This window comes from Antechinus flavipes, chromosome 4 (genome assembly GCF_016432865.1).
Source record: "Antechinus flavipes isolate AdamAnt ecotype Samford, QLD, Australia chromosome 4, AdamAnt_v2, whole genome shotgun sequence".
Classification (NCBI taxonomy): domain Eukaryota; kingdom Metazoa; phylum Chordata; class Mammalia; order Dasyuromorphia; family Dasyuridae; genus Antechinus; species Antechinus flavipes.
Genome location: NC_067401.1, coordinates 3,018,956 through 3,034,067, shown reverse-complemented (window position 1 = coordinate 3,034,067; position 15,112 = coordinate 3,018,956). Strand labels below are relative to the sequence as shown.

Sequence of the window (15,112 nt, the reverse complement as noted above, 5' to 3'; positions counted from 1 at the left end):
CCAGGACCACAGCCTGTCCCCTTGCGCAGAGTCTCGGGGGGGGGGTGTCCCCCAGCTGGCGGACGGCCCCTAGGGGGCACTGACTCATCCTCCCGCCTCCGGCTGCTCCGTCCAAGCAGGGAAGGGGTTTGGAGGCCGAGCAGTCTTTTAAGGGTCCCCGGGCCCCCCACCAACGGCCCGGCTGTGCTCGGTTCTGTCTCCCCTCGGAGCACTGCGGTTATTCGCCGGGAACCCGAGAAACTGCCCAACTGCTCCTTTCCTCGAGCGCCTCAGCCGACGTTTGGCTGCGCCCGGGCGGGCGTCCGGCCCGAGCCGCTCAAAGCCAACGGGAAACGGACCCGGGGGCTCCCGGCCACATCCCGGCACCAAGAAGGGGACCCCGAGCAGGCGGGGCCGCCCCACGCCGATCGTCCCGGTCTGCCCTCCTCGGCCCGGGGGCCGGCGTCAGTCCTGGCGCCCTTGTCCGTGCAGAGCCAGCCCCGGGCGGGGGCGTCTCCCAGGTCCTTTCCGCCAGCTGCGGACGCCGAGCCCCCAAACGCACGGGGGGAGGGAAGGCCGCCCTTCCCCGGCCTCGCCCTCGACGAGGTTTGGGTCCCGCCTCTCGTGGCCGCCACCAGGGCCCAGCGCACGGGGGGGACCCCCCGGCCGGACCGACCCCGTTGCTGGTGCTGCCCCCGTGTCTGACGAGGCGTCTCCAAGGTCCGCTCGGGCGACTCGGCTCCCGCCGGGTCACTGAGGACGCCCGAGAAGCTCGCGTCCCGCCCCAGGCCCCTCAGGGACCAGCCACTGCGCCCGCCAGGGACTGCCCGGGGCGGGGGGTGCTGCGGCCCCCCAGGAGAAGGTGGGGGGCGGGATGGGGCCAACCGGGGGAGGAGCTGGGAGGCCCCAAGGCCAGGATAGGAACCGGTGCCCTTCCCCCCCTCCTGTCCTCGCCTTCTCCTCCGCCCCTCCCTCTCCACATCCTCGTCTACCCAGCATTCCTCGCCATCGGCGGGGCTCAAAGCCGGGGGGCCAAACACAGGGGCCGGGGGCCCCCGTCTGTCACTGGTGGGACCCTGGGGGGCTCCCTGGGCCCCACCATTCACAGCTGCCACGAGGTCACACAGAGACGGACTGTCAGAGCGAGGGCACGGTGACTCAGTTTACCCAACTGTGAAACAGCCTGTGTGTGTTTGTCTAGGGGGAGCGAGCGACCCCCAGCCAGCGGATGTCCCCGCGGCGGCCCCGACCCGGGAGCGGGGGAAGCTCACCTGAAGGCAGTGAGATATTCCGTGTCTCCCATGGGCGGGTCCAAGCCGCCGGTAAACGCCATGTTCACATTGAAGCCGACCCCGGGTCCCGTGCCGACCTAGGACAAGGAAGGGGGGTGGCCGCGGTTAAGTGGGGGAGCGGCCCCTCTGAAGGCCTCCCTCGGCTCCCGGCTGGCTTCCTCCCGGGCACCCCCCCGCAGCCCCCGCCAGATTCAGACTCCCTGGGGTCGCCAAGGTCCCTCGAGCCCCCGAGTCTGAGCGGCCGCATGGTCACGGGCTCCCGCGGGACACGGCGCCCGTCACACACACTCTCGGCCGGACAGCCCGCTCCGGGCCTTCTCTGGGGGAGCCCACGCGGACTCATCTCGGCCCCCGCCCGGCGCCGGCTTCTGGGGTGAGCCCGGGCGGGGGCCACGTGGGCTCTGGCCGGGCCTTGGGATGGCGCAATGGGGGGCAGGTCCCAGGAGGGAGCGGGAGAGAATCCTGCGCCTGCGGGCCAGTGCTCCAGGACCTTCGGACTTGGGGCACAAATAAGGGGGCAGAGGCCCACGGCCCGGGAGGGGCAGCTCCCCGAGCCTCTCATGAGGCCGACTCCTCCAAAGCTCAGCTCAGCCATGGGGCCGAGGGGGCGGCAGCAAGGCCGGGGGCGGGCGCTGCCTCGGACCCTCGTGGGCTCGGCCACTCTGGGCACGTGTCTGTGCTCCGTCTGTTTGCTCATTGGCCAGACACAGAGAGTGAGGAGCACCAGGGGAGGGATTGGGGAGCACCCGGCCCAGAGCCTCACAATGCTCCCTCCCTCCTTCCCTCTTCTTCCTTCCTCCCTCCCTCCTCCCTTCTGTCCTTCCTTCCTTCCATTGTCTTGTGCACACACTGTCTCCCCTCCCAGAGCGGGAACTCCCTGCGGGCAGAGGCTCTTTCCCGCTCGTCCTGCACCTCCAGGAGCTGCTGGGGGAAGGGAGGAGCCTATCGTGCCAGGACCTGTGACAAACCGGGGAGAGAAAGCCCGGGACGGCCCAGACCTCGGCCAGTATTCACCAAGCCCCTACTGCGTGCCAAACCCTGCTTCCGCTACACGCAGAGAGAATCGCCTCGGCCCGCGGTCCCGGGAGCCTCGTGAAGCCCTACTGTGCGCTCAGGCCGCGCCGGGGCTGGAGCCCGGCCCCCCTCACCTCGTCGGGGGCTCCGCTGCCCGGGAAGAAGTTGCCGTCGTCGTAGCGGTGCAGCGAGATGTAGAGCACGTTGGGGTCGCTGTAGAAGGCCTGCTGGGTCCCGTTGCCGTGATGGACGTCCTGGGGGGGAGAGACGCCGGTCAGGGCCCCCGGGCCCGCTCCCTTCCGCGGCCTCCCGGCCGGTCCTCCCCCTTGCGCCCCTCCCCCCGCCGCGGGGCCGGACCGCCGCCCATCCCTCCCTCACTCACCCAGTCCACGATGAGGATCTTGTTCACATTCAGCCGTTGTTGGAGCAGCTTGGCCGCGATGGCCACGGAATTAAAGTAGCAAAAGCCCCTGGGGAGAGAGCCGGGAGGGAGAGCCCGGGGGTTAGTGAGCCGGGGCGGGCGCGGGACAAGGGTCCGAGGGAGCGACCGCGGAGCTGGGGAAGCCCCAGGGAGTGGGGGACGGGGCCCGGGGAGCGGGGGACGGGGCCTGGGGCTCCCATCCCCAGGGTGGCCCTGAGGCAGGAGGCGGTACTCACATGGGCGTGCTCTCCTCGGCGTGGTGGCCGGGGGGCCGGACGACGGCGAAGCCGTTCTGCAAAACAAACCGGAGCCAAAGGCCGTGAGGGGGAGGGGGCCGGGCCGGAGCCACGCTCATCCTGGGGCTGACGGGAGCTCCGCGGCCTCGGGAAACACCAGGGGGTCCTTCTGTAGAGCCCCCGGCCCCTGGGCATGTGAGCGGGTGGGTGCACAAGAGTGAGCGTATAAGTGTCTGTGCCTGTGGGTGTGAGTGTGAGTGTGCGCAAGAGTGAGCGTGTAAGTGTCTGTGCCTGTGGGTGAGTGTGAGTGTGAGTGTGCACAAGAGTGAGCGTGTAAGTGTCTGTGCCCGTGGGTGTGCAACAGTGAGTGTAAATGTCTGCACATGATTGTGAGTGGGCAGGTATGCAAGGGGGAGCATGTGTCTGTGCATGTGGGTGTGAGTGCGAGTGTGTGCAAGAGTGAGCGTGTAAGTGTCTGTGAGTTTGTGCACGTGGGCTGGAAGTGTCAGGGGGTGGGGACGGCACGGGCCCCTTCCCATCCCACCCAAACCCCCATAAGCTGCAGCCCGCCGCCAGAGAAGCTCCTTCCGGGACACGTGGGCCTCCCTGCCCATTTCTCCCGCTCGCTCGGAGGGGCCCGTGAGCCCCGGGGACAAAGGAGCGTCTCGGGGAGAGGGGACGACTCCTGCCCGCCCGGGGGGGGGGGGCGCCTCCTCAGCCGAGACCCTCCGCCGGGCGCCCAGAAGGTCCGTGGGGGCCCCGCCCTCGCACCCACCTTCAGCTCTCCGGTGGCCACCTTGAAGACCAGCTCCACCACACAGCCCACGGCCAGGCGCGCCGCTCCGGAGGAATGGACCTCGTTCCAGATGGTGTCGCTGTCCACCTGCGGAGAGAACAGGCCCGTGCTGCGTGAAGCGCGCAGGAAGGCGCGGCGGGAGGCTTGGCGCTCCTCACTCCTCGCTCGCTCCCCACGTGCTCCCCACTCGTGAGGGCCGGCTCGCCCCCCCCTGCCAGGGTCCCCCTCCCCACCCCCTCCCCACCTGCCCTGCAGAACAGAAAGGCCTAGAGGGCAGGGCCCAACCCCGGGCACACAGTAGGGCTGCTGGCTGTCTTCCTCCTTTCTTCTTCAGGATTCGGCCCCGTGGCGTCACCCCCACTCTTGGTCCCCTCCATGGGGAGCGCCTGCCACGGGCCGGGGCTGGGCTCAGTCCTCCAGGGGAGTTCACTTGTCCCCGGGCCGGGCGCACAGTGGGTCCTTCAGCACAGCCGCCTCTGCTCACTGACCGGAGGGAGGAAGTAAAGCGGGGGACAAACGGCATCGGCGATTTTCCATCAGAAAGAAGAGGCCCCTTCTTCTTCTCCTCATTTTCTGGGCAGGACGAGCATTTCAGCGACGCGAGGATTCCCCGTGAGCAAAGATCTCCACGCGCAGACCAGCATCTGCTCTGGAGGGGGAGGGGTCTCCCAGCCCGGGCCCCCAGCCGGACGTGGCAGAGTCCCAGAATCCCGTGCGCTCCATCCACGGGCCGACGCCCGGCGCTTCCAAGCCCAGGCCCGGCCTCCGGGGGACGTCCTGCTCCCCGCACACGGGCGCTTGTTGCCCAGAGCGGCGTTCTCCGTGAGGGTGATGGTCGGGGGGTGCGGGCGGCCTCAGGGCCCGAGGGGCGGCGGGCTCCCCGGGCAATGGCTCCTATCCCGATGGGGTCCCCGGCCTCTGGGCAGGGATCCTCCGGGCAGGCGGTCGGCAGCTCCCCAGGTTCCGGCAGCCACCGAGGGGCTGCCGTCTCCTCGCACATACCAGTGACACATCTGCAGGTTCGCGGGGCCCGCTCGTGGCCGCGCTGGCGAATGCCGGCTGGCGCCCAACGGGGCAGTCGGCCGACGGGCGCCCCTCCCTCGGGGCCGAGCTGCCCGCGGGGCACCCCCGGGACGCGCCACCAGAGTCTCTTCTGGGACCAGAGGCAGCCCCGGGAGGATCGGGGCCGGTGATCCCTGGGCAAACTCCCAGCCCCCTCGGAGGGCTCGGCCACGTCCAAAGCGCACACTCTGCGCCCACGTAGGAACGCTCGCCCGTCACCTGCGCGCGCGCACTCCCCTCACGGGTGCCTCGGTTTACCTGACGTGCCCCTCGTGAACAAACGGCTTTCATTGCAAACTGGAAACGTGGCTTGGACCCCTCCCCCGGCACCGGTGCACGCTTTTCCCAGCGGAAGCGGCCGGACTCCCGAGGCCGCGGCCGCCCCCTCCCCGCTCCGAGCGCTCGCGGGACCCGGCCCGGCCCCTCAGGCTCTTTCTGACGGCGCCGCTCCCAGAGCAGAGATTTTGTCAAGACTCAGGAAGAAAACAATTTTGTCTCATTTCCCTAACGGGCTCCAGACTTGTGGCTGCGGCCCCGGCGGGGATTCCCGCGCCCGCCCCGCCGCCCAGCGCGGCTTCTTGCAGGCGCTCTCGGACCGGGGGAGCCGCCCTTTCACCGGGGGAAGATGATGTGAGCGGGGGAGCGTCTGGGGCAGAATCAGGCCGTGATGTCAGCGTTGGTGAAGGATGGATGGACGGACGGACATGAGCCGGGGGGCGTCCAGGGCTAACTGTGTCAGCGTTGGTGAAGGACGGATGGATGGATAAATGGACGTTTGCCGGGGGAGGGGGGGAGGGGCAATCCAGAGCAGAATCAGGCTGTGATGTCGGACAGATGGACGTTTGCCGGGGGGGTGGGGGGGCCTCCAGGGCTAACTGTGTCAGCGTTGGTGAAGGACAGATGGACGGACGGATGTTTGGATGTGACCCAGTCCGGAGGGTGGACGGGCAGACAGACGGACGGCCACGGGCGCCGGTCACGTGCTCTCTCGCTGACGCGCCGTGCCCGCCGCCCAGCCTGGCGCTGCCTGGGGAGCTCCCTCATTCGGTCTCTAACCCCCCAGGAGGCGGGGTGGCCCCGAGGGCCGAGAGCCTGGCCCGGCCTCCGCCCCAGCCGGAGGAAGCTCCGACCAGTGAAATCAGTCCATCATCGCGCACCAAGCACCCCCTAGGTGCGGGCACTGGCGCGGACCCCGCCCCTTCCCTGGCCGAGCAGAGCCCGCTCAGGGCAACATCTGGCAGCAATTCCCCCTCCCGCGGAGGGAAGCCACGAACCGCGGCCGTCAGGCCAGGAGAACAGAGCGGGCATTCTTGGGACATCAAAGGAAGCACTTACCCCCACGCCGCCGCAGGGGAGCCTCACGAACATGGACGTTAAGGAACCTGCGGAGAAACGAGAGGAAGCGCTGACCCGCGAGCCCCGGGCCCCTCCCCTCCCCCCAGGCCCGGGAGGGGGGGGGACCCGAGGGGCCCAGGGGAGGGGCTCGAGGACCCCGCCTCCGAAGGCCAAATCTCGTGCCGTCTCTGCGTGCGCCCCCGGCTCCTGCCGCCTTCCCTGCCTGACCCATCCGGGCCCCGCTGCCCCCGGCACTGACGGCGCCCCCAGAGGCGTCTCGCCGAGCGGGCCGACCACTGACCACGGAGCGGGTCCTGCCCTGCCCACCGTGGGCCCCGGGCCTCGCTCGCCCCTCAGAGGCCGGAGCCCCCGGCCGAGGAGGGACCGGAAACGGCAAAAGGCCGAGGGGCAGGACTCGGGGCCCGCCGTGGGCCGGGAGTACAGCGAGCTGTGCTGTCGGGGATGGGGGGCCCGGGGCCCCGCGGACCCCCCAGCCTGGCAAGGCCCGGCATGCTCGGGAGGGAAGCACCGGCTGGACCGGACGTCCGAGGCGCCGAGACTCGCCAGGCCTGCGGCCGAAGGCAGGGGACCCGCCCTGGGCCGCCCAGAGCCCTGGGGCAGCCGGGCCCGCCGGGCACAGACTGAAAACAGCCTGAAGGAGGAGGAGGAGGAGGAGGGGCAGAAAACAGCCCCCCATTCCTCGTGCTTCATAAACACAACCCTGGGAGGGGCCCCGGCTAATGTCATCCCCATTATGCAGATGAGGAAACAGAGGTTGAGAACTCAGAACCTGAACTCAGGTCTTCCGGGCTCCACGCTCTGTGCCCGGCGGGGCCCCCTCCCCGCCGCTCGTGCTCAGAAAAGGCGAGCGGGCGCGGGGGCCCCGAGACGGCCGGAAGGAGGGAGGGCCCGGGGCGCGCTCCCCCAGGCACCCCCAGAACTGCGGGTCCGGCAGCGCCGTGGGTGGCTCACTCTGGCCGGCAAAGATCCCACCTAAATCAAGCCGCAAACGGGACCTCTTCTATAACTGGCCCCAGTAATGATCTCAGGTGTGACGGCGGAGGAGCAGAGGCCTTGGGGCAGGAAATCCTGAGTTCAAATCTTATCTGAGATAATGACTTGCTGTGTAACCTCGGGCAGGTTGCTTAGGCCCTCTCTGCCTCAGTTTCCCCATCTGTATAATGGGTATAACAGCATTTCTCTCATCGGATGGCCGCCGTGAGACCCGCGTGCCGGTACCTCGAAGGGGTTGGGGGCTCTTTACCCTGTATCGATTCTGGCTCTCATTACTGCGATTCCTGCCCGCTGGTCTACGAAGACCCAGACCCGCTCCCGCCCGCCGCCCCCGGACGCCCTGATTCGGCCCGTTCCCGGATCGACGGAGAGAGCCGATGCTCCCCAGGCGCCCCGGCCCCGCGCCCACACCGCGCGTGCACCGAGCGGGCAGCACGAGCCGACAGCGAGGGAGGCCGAGGCGCTCCGAACCCTTCCCGGCTCCCTTTCTGTGGGTCCCTCCGTGTCCCAGCATCCTCTCTGCCCTGCCCGTGAGCGCCTCTCTAGCCATTCCCCATCTTAAATGGGTATTAACACAGGAACAGTCTCCCTTCTCATGCTCTGCGCACAGTAGGTGCCTAACGAATGTTTGCTGAATAGAAGAAAAAATCCATTTGTTGATGGTAAAAACTGGATTAAGGAGCTATTCTTTAACACGGGGCAGCTGGGGACTCCATCGGACTTCAGACTAGCTGCGAGACCCTCGGCTTGCCTCAGTTTCCTCAGGTGTAAAATGGGAATAATATTCCTTTCTCCCAGGGTCGTGGGGATGACCCAACGTGACACTATCTGGAAAGTGCTCGGCGCGCTCCTGGCACGGAGCGGGCGCCCACGATTCCTAGTCCTTGTTTACAAAGGTAATCGAGGCTGCCAGGAGCCCCTCCTCCCAAACAAAAGCCAAGGAAAACCATCCTGGGTGAGCGCCCCGGCCATGAAGGGCAAGGGGTCCTGGAGGGGGGGCCGAGGGGTCCCAGAGCGGGACTGGGGGGTCCAGGAGGGGGGTCCGGGGGTCCGGGAGGGGGGGCGAGGGGTCCCCGACCGCCGGGGCTCGGGCAGCGTCCTCGTGCGCGCCGCCTCCTCTCGGCCCGTGCGGAGGGAGCGGCTTCAGTCCTGCCTTTGGGGCCCGCGGGGGTCAGCGAGCGCCAGGGCGGCGCCGCCTGGGGGGGAGGGGCAGCCTGCAATAAATACCTAGAAGTTTCTTACTGTCCAATTTCTGCCTGTTCAGGGGGTTGGTGCCGTAGAGCAGGGCGTGGGCCTCCGAGTGGACCGTCTGCAGCTCCTCCAGCGTGGCCTTCCGGCCCCGGATGCACTGCCAGGAGAAAGGGGCGCCCTGAGCACCGGGGCTCACAGACCCCCCGCGGCCCGGCCCGGCCGTTACCGAGGCCCGAGAGCTCGCTCGGGGCGCCGCGGCTGCCTCTCTCAGGGCTGAGCCCCCCACGGCGTCCAGGACACCCCGGACACGGCTTTCAATCGGGGAGTTTCTCCAGGAGCCCCGGGAACTCTGGGGCCGAGCCAACAGAGCGGCCCCTCCCTCTAAGACGCAGTGGGGGTGGCGGGGAAGCTGGGGCCGGGGTGGGGGCGTTGGCCGGAGGCCCCCCCACCCCCTGGCCACGGGCCCCTCACTTAGGGGGATACTAGACCGGGAGCTCCAGCGGCGGCCAGAGGCAGGAGCTCTGGCCGGGCCCATGCTGCCCCCCAGTGGCCACAGCCGGACCTGCGCCCGCCCAGCACCTGGAGCCTCAGGAGGGCTCCCCCTGCAGCAGAGTCCCCTCCCCTGGGAAGGGCTGGCCCGGATGGGGGAGGGGCCAGCCCGGATGGGGGAGGGGCCGGCCCGGATGGGAGACGAGGGGCGGAGCCTCCGACTGCCCTATGGGGGGGGCGCCCCGGCCTGCCTGCCTGCCTTCGCTCCCTTGCCTTTCTCCTCCCCCCCACAAGGGCTACCCTGGGGAACAACGGGGATGATAGGAAGGCGAGCTTAAGACTCACTTTTAAATGGACAAAGCTGGGTGCGAGTTCTGCCCTGAGCCGCTGTCCCTTCCCCCCGCCCCTCCCCCTCGCCCGTCCCCTCCCCCGCCCCGCCCCTCGCTCCCGCCCATCCCCTCTCCCGCCCCGCCCCCGCCCCGCCCCTCGCCCCCCTCACCTCGCACTTGCCGCGCAGGCCCGTCTCCTGCAGCCGGGACCAGATGCTCTGGATGCGGCCGGCGTGCTCGGGGTGGCTGTTGGTGTTCCCGCAGGTGCACTGGTGCTTCAGCATCAGCGTGTCGTACACGAGGCCTGCGGGGGCGGGGTCACGGTCGGCGAGGCCGCCCCCTGCGGCCCCTCCCCGGCCTCTCCCTCTGCTCCGGGCCCTCCCCCCTCGCCCCGCCCCCTCGGCTGCCCTTTCCTCGGTCTCCGGCCGGGGGCGCCCCTTTCCCGGGGGGAGCGCCCCCTTGTGGCGGAGGCTGCGCGGAGGCGGCCGGGCGCCCTCACCTGTGGTGAACCTGGGCTTGGCGGGCGGCTCCTGCACGGACATGGGGAACGTGGCCGAGGCGGGCGAGGACTGCGCCCGGGACAGGGGCCGGTGGCCGCCGAAGGAGACGGGGATGCCGGCGGCCTCCATGGAGGCCTGGTAGTTCCTCAGCTGGTGGATGCGCTGCTGCTCGAGCAGGAGGGCTTGCTGCGGGAGACAGGGAGGCCCGGGGCGGCTCAGCGGGGCGCAGAGCCCGGGGAGCCCGGGAGAGGGCGCTCCCACGTCGGCCGATCCGGGGAAAGGGCATCCTGGGGGCTGGAGGGCCCCTTTTACAGACAAGGAAACCGAGGCACAGCGGGCCCTTCCATCTGACCCCCAACATTTGGTCGGATCCCAAGGCCTCGGCCCCCACTCCAGCAGGCTCTGCCTCCCGAACCCGGCAGCAGGACTCGCCCCCTCCCCCTTGGCCCTTTATAAAGACGGGGGTGTTGGGCCATATGGCCTCAAAGACCCCCGTCAGCCCAGCCAACCCCCTCCCCCCCAGCAGGAGGCCCCCTCCCCCCAGAGCCCCCTCACCTGGCGGAACAGCAGCTCCTGCTCCGCCTGCCGCTGGCCCGGCTCGGCCTCGTGGGCCGGCCCCTCGGCCTCCTCGCCGTCGCTCTCGATGGGCTCCTGCTTGACCTGGACGGGCTCCTTGTGGCCGGGGAGCCGCTCGGGGTACGCCTCCTCCAGCAGCGCCTGGTGCTCCCTCAGCTCCTCCTCCGTCTCCTCGGGGTGGCTCTCGTGCTGGCGGGCGGGCTCGGGGGGCTTGGGGAGCATCTGCGGGCGAGCGGGGAGGGGCAGGTCACGGATGGACGGGGGAGCCCAGGACCAGCCCACGGAGGCAGCCAGTGGTGACCACGCCCCCAGCAAGGGCCCACCCAATCGCGAGCCCTCTGCAGCCATCCCCCTCCGCCTTGATGCGCTGCCCGCTCAGCGTCACTCCCGTCCCATTCGTCCTTGTTCACTGCACAGACGCTCCCCTGAGCTCGGGTCCCAGGCCCCGGGGGAGGGGCCGCGCCACTAGAGCTCACGGCCCAGCGGGGACGTGGGTGCCGCTCACTGCCCCCTCATTCTTCAGAAGGGGAAACTGAGGCCAGGGCAGGGGACAGGCTTGCCAAGACCATGGAGGGAGGGAGTGGCCGAGGTGAGATTTGAACCGGTGTCTTTGGGCTTTCCCAGAATCTGGATTTGGTGGTGGGCTCTCCCGTCCACTCAGTTTCTTTCTAGTAGGCCCTCTAAGCATATTTGCTGGTGGTCAGAAGTCCCCATTCCATGGTAGGCCCTCTAACACACTTGCTGGCAATCAGGAGCCTGCTATCACATAGTAGGTCCTCTAACACACTTGCTGGTAGTTGGAAAGTTGCTATCACATAGTAGGCCCTCTAACACACTTGCTGGTGGGTCGGGAGCCTGCTATCACATAGTAGGTCCTCTAACACACTTGCTGGTGGTCGGGAGCCTGCTATCACATAGTAGGTCCTCTAACACACTTGCTGGTGGGTCGGGAGCCTGCTATCACATAGTAGGTCCTCTAACACACTTGCTGGTGGTCGGGAGCCTGCTATCACATAGTAGGTCCTCTAACACACTTGCTGGTAGTTGGAAAGTTGCTATCACATAGTAGGCCCTCTAACACACTTGCTGGTGGGTCGGGAGCCTGCTATCACATAGTAGGTCTTCTAACACACTTGCTGGCAGTAGGGGGCCTGCTGTCACAGTGGGAAGCTTGGACCCCGGAGGCTCTGAATTCACACAATATCTCAGGTAATGACTAATGGGGTGGCTCCAGCTAAGCGTCCCCTTCTTGTACTCAGTTTTCCCATCTGTACAATGGGGATCATCTGAAACACGATGACGTTTGCCAAGCTCAGGATGCTGCGGCCAGGGTCACTATCACCATCATCAGCTTCCTGCAGCCCCACCCCCTTCTCCAGGCCTGGTCCCAGCCCCCTCCCTCCTTCCTCAGCCCGGGAGGCCCGGCGCCTCGGAGCACAGGCTCCTACCTTGTTAAGGTGCATCTGCTGCTGCTGGAACTGCTGCTTGTGTTTCTCCAGGAACTGCTGGTGCTGCTGCTGGATGACCAGCTGCTGCAGCGCCTGCGTGTTCTGGGGCAGGGGGGCCGACTGCGTGCGCCCCAGGGGCCGGTGCTGCCGCAGCTTGTGGATGGACGGGGACAGCCGGTCCGCGCCCACCAGGGACTGGGCGTGGAGGGGCAGCGCCCCCAGGCCTGCAAGGGACGGTCGGGAGGTAAGTGGGAGGGAAGAGCAGCTGAAGGGGCTGAGGGAGTAGAGGACCCTTCCCCTCACGCTCTGGGAGAGGCGGCCCGCCCCCTCTAAGGGCACTGGGCCCGGCCCTGCCCCCGCTGAGTGCCAGCCCCCCGTCACCACGTTGGGGGCCGGCTTCGGAACAGCAGCGCCGGCTCAGCGGGACAGCTCAGGCTCGCGACGGAACCCGGTGTCGGACAAACCCGGAGCCCGGCTTCGGGGATGAGAATGTGCCCTGGGACAAAAACCGCGGGCAAAGTGGAAGCCGGCATGGCGGAGATACCACCCGATACCGAGGCACGGCCGAAAGGGCTCGTGAGCTAGACCTGAAGGGGATCGTGGGAGCAGACGAGGAGAGTCCGGGACAGCCCACCCCCCGACGCACGGAAAAGGCCATCTGTGGCCAAAGGAGGGCTAGAGGCCGTTAGGGAGGCAAAATGGCTAACTGGGAGCACAGTGAGGTCAAAGCTCTTGTACAGACAAAAGCAACGCGGACAAGAGTGAAAGGGAAGCAGAAAACTGGGAAGCCGTTCCATCCACGGGCTCTGAGAGAGGCCTCAAAGCCGCAACTCTGTCAGAATCCAAGCTATTCTCCAAATAATAAACGATTGAAAGAAAAGAACAGACAATTTTCAGATGAAGAAATTGAAGCCGGCGCTAGTCATGTGAAAAAATGCTCCAGATCGCGACTGACCAGAGAAATGCAAAGACAACCTGAGGTACCACCTCACACCTGTCAGACTGGCTAAAGTGGCAGGAAAAGGGGACGCACGTTGGAGGGATGCGGGAAAACTGGGACACCGATGCATTGTGGGTGGAATGGTGAACACATCCAGCCATTCTGGAGAGCGATTTGGAACTCTGCTCAATCAGGAGTGTTTCTACCGGGCCTGGGTCCCAAAGAGATACTCCAGGAGAAAAGGGACTCACGTGTGCAAGAACGTTTGTGGCGGCCCTTTTTGTGGGAGCGAGGAACTGGAAACTGAGGGGACGCCCATCGTGGAGACTGGCTGAATAAATTGTGGTCTATGAACGTTATGGAATATTATGGTTCTGTAAGAAATGAGCAGCGGGAGGATTTCAGAGAGGCCGGAGAGACTGACGGGAGCTGATGCTGAGGGAAGTGAGCAGGGCCAGGAGATCCTCGTACACGGCAATAAAGAGATCATGTGATCATCACGTTTGATGGACGTGGCTCTTTTCGACAGCGAGGTGACTGCGGCCAGTTCCGGTGGCCTTGTGATGGAGAGAACTTTCTACATCCACGAGGAGGATCGTGGGGATTTCTCCTTTTTTGTTGTTTGTTTGCTTTTTGTTTTTTCTCATTTATTTTTCCTTTTGTAATTTTTTTGAGTAGCCTGATAAATGTGGAAATGTGTATAGAAGAATGTGTTTATATTACATATTGTATATATGTTACATATTATACATGTTTATGTAAATGTATGCTTAACATATATTGGATTACTTGTCATCTAGAGGAGGGGGTGGGGTGAGGGAGGGAAACAATTTGGAACATAAGCTTTTGCAAGAGTGAATGTTGAATATTATACATATTTTGAAAATAAAAAAACTATAATTAAAAAAGCAAAATGAAATGATCATGAGAAATTTTTAAAAAAGCAAACCAGTACGTGCTGTGGCCCTCGGGGGCTGGGGGTCTGCTCTCGTGGGCCGGGGGTCTGCTCTCGTGGGCCGGGGGTCTGCTCTCGTGGGTGTGCAGCCACCACGTAGCGTGGCGAACTTTAGTACTGCTCATTGCTCCACGACTGACCTTTTTAGAAAAGCTCAAAGGTACCAAGAGAACAGGAGGCTCCTGAGGAGGGAGCGACGGGAGACAGGCCCTAATCAAGGCCCAGTGAGTGCTGCCTTGTCCGTCCGCACCTGGCCGTCTGCCCACCGGGGGAAGCTGTCCGAAGGCGGGGCCAGGTTCCACCTCGTCTTTCACCAGCGGCCGGCCCCGATGCTTGGCACACAGTAGGCATTTAATAAACGTCCGCTGCACTGAACGGCTCACGGCCCTCACTCCATTGTAAGCCTCTTGAAGTCAAGGACTGAGGCGCTTCTGTGGGGCGTCTGCGCAGAGTGGAGCCAGTGGCTCGAAGAGCAGAGGATTCATCCGTCCGCACTGTGGGCCCAACGAGGGGCCGGCACTTTCAGCCGCTCCGACTCCATTTCGCCATCTCTTGGGGGGGGGCGTGACGGGGTACTGTCAGAACTCCTTGGACCCCTAAGTCCGAGCTCCTCTGAGAAAGGACTCAGAGTCTCGGGGCTGGGGGGCTGAGTGGGACGCTCTCCTCCCTCTCTCACCCCCACTCAGGGTCTCGTGCTCCCCTGGGTCGGGCTTCAGGCCGTATCTCCCTGGAACCCAGGACGGGCACGCCACACGAGCCTCTCGCCCATAGAAGCCGCCCACAACGAATGGGAAACGAAAGGTCGGTGGGCGCCCGGTGCTTGCGAAGGCGGCTCCTCCAGGGCTACGGAGCCACAGGGCCAGCAACCAGGGCAGGGCGCTCCATGCTGGGCCAGGACCGGACCTTCTGGGGCTGCCTGGGACAGGCTGCTAGAACCCAGAGTTCTAGAGTGGGCTGGGGCGATGGGGGCATCGAAAGGTTCTGAAGTGGAAGCTGAGAGGAACGAGCTCAGAATGAAGCTCTAAGCCTGCTGGTCATGGAGAATCAGCCAAGAGAACAGGAAGGCACAGACCAGCACTGGTGGAGGGAGCTTCCACACCAGAAGTTCTCGCTGAAGAGAACAGAAAATCTTCCCTCCCCCTTCCTTCATTGATTCCAAAGGCAGAGACAAGAAGGGAGAGACCCACATGCCGCCAACAGGAAAGTGACTGTAGGGTCGGGGGGGAGAGACATCCACAGAGCCCCCACCCCATATCAGGGCCCAGAAAACTGCTAAGCCCCTTTATGAGGGAGTTTCTGCTCTGGCCCGGGATTGGCTTTTTAGGAGGGCTGGGGGGCAGAGGTGAAGGCAGTGCCGGACGCTCACTCCCAGGCCGGTGATTGGTCCTTGTCTCTGGTCAGAGGCAAATGTGGAAATACGTATGGAAGGATATGTTTATATTATTATATATCGTACATATATGAAAATGCCCTCAGCTCCCCGTAAGGTGACAACCAGGGTGTCCCGGCTCAGCTGGGGCCGGCAAGGAAACCAG

At 65.7% G+C, this 15,112-nt stretch overlaps 1 protein-coding gene across 3 annotated transcripts in view; it reads right to left on the bottom strand.

Moving 5' to 3' along the window:
• HDAC4 (histone deacetylase 4) overlaps positions 1-15,112 on the bottom strand; it is a 115,916-nt gene that overhangs the window by 14,139 nt on the left and 86,665 nt on the right. For 2 of the 3 annotated variants that reach the window (XM_051998578.1, XM_051998577.1), the window contains exons 12-22: positions 11,683-11,906; positions 10,214-10,456; positions 9,658-9,844; positions 9,329-9,462; positions 8,377-8,497; positions 6,136-6,182; positions 3,718-3,825; positions 2,943-2,998; positions 2,668-2,755; positions 2,420-2,539; positions 1,251-1,348 (exon numbers count right to left, since the gene is read on the bottom strand). In XM_051998578.1, coding sequence (XP_051854538.1) covers positions 1,251-1,348; positions 2,420-2,539; positions 2,668-2,755; positions 2,943-2,998; positions 3,718-3,825; positions 6,136-6,182; positions 8,377-8,497; positions 9,329-9,462; positions 9,658-9,844; positions 10,214-10,456; positions 11,683-11,906 — 1,426 coding nt within the window. The remainder of the gene's footprint in view (positions 1-1,250; positions 1,349-2,419; positions 2,540-2,667; positions 2,756-2,942; positions 2,999-3,717; positions 3,826-6,135; positions 6,183-8,376; positions 8,498-9,328; positions 9,463-9,657; positions 9,845-10,213; positions 10,457-11,682; positions 11,907-15,112) is intronic. The other variant, XM_051998579.1, reaches the window with a different exon arrangement.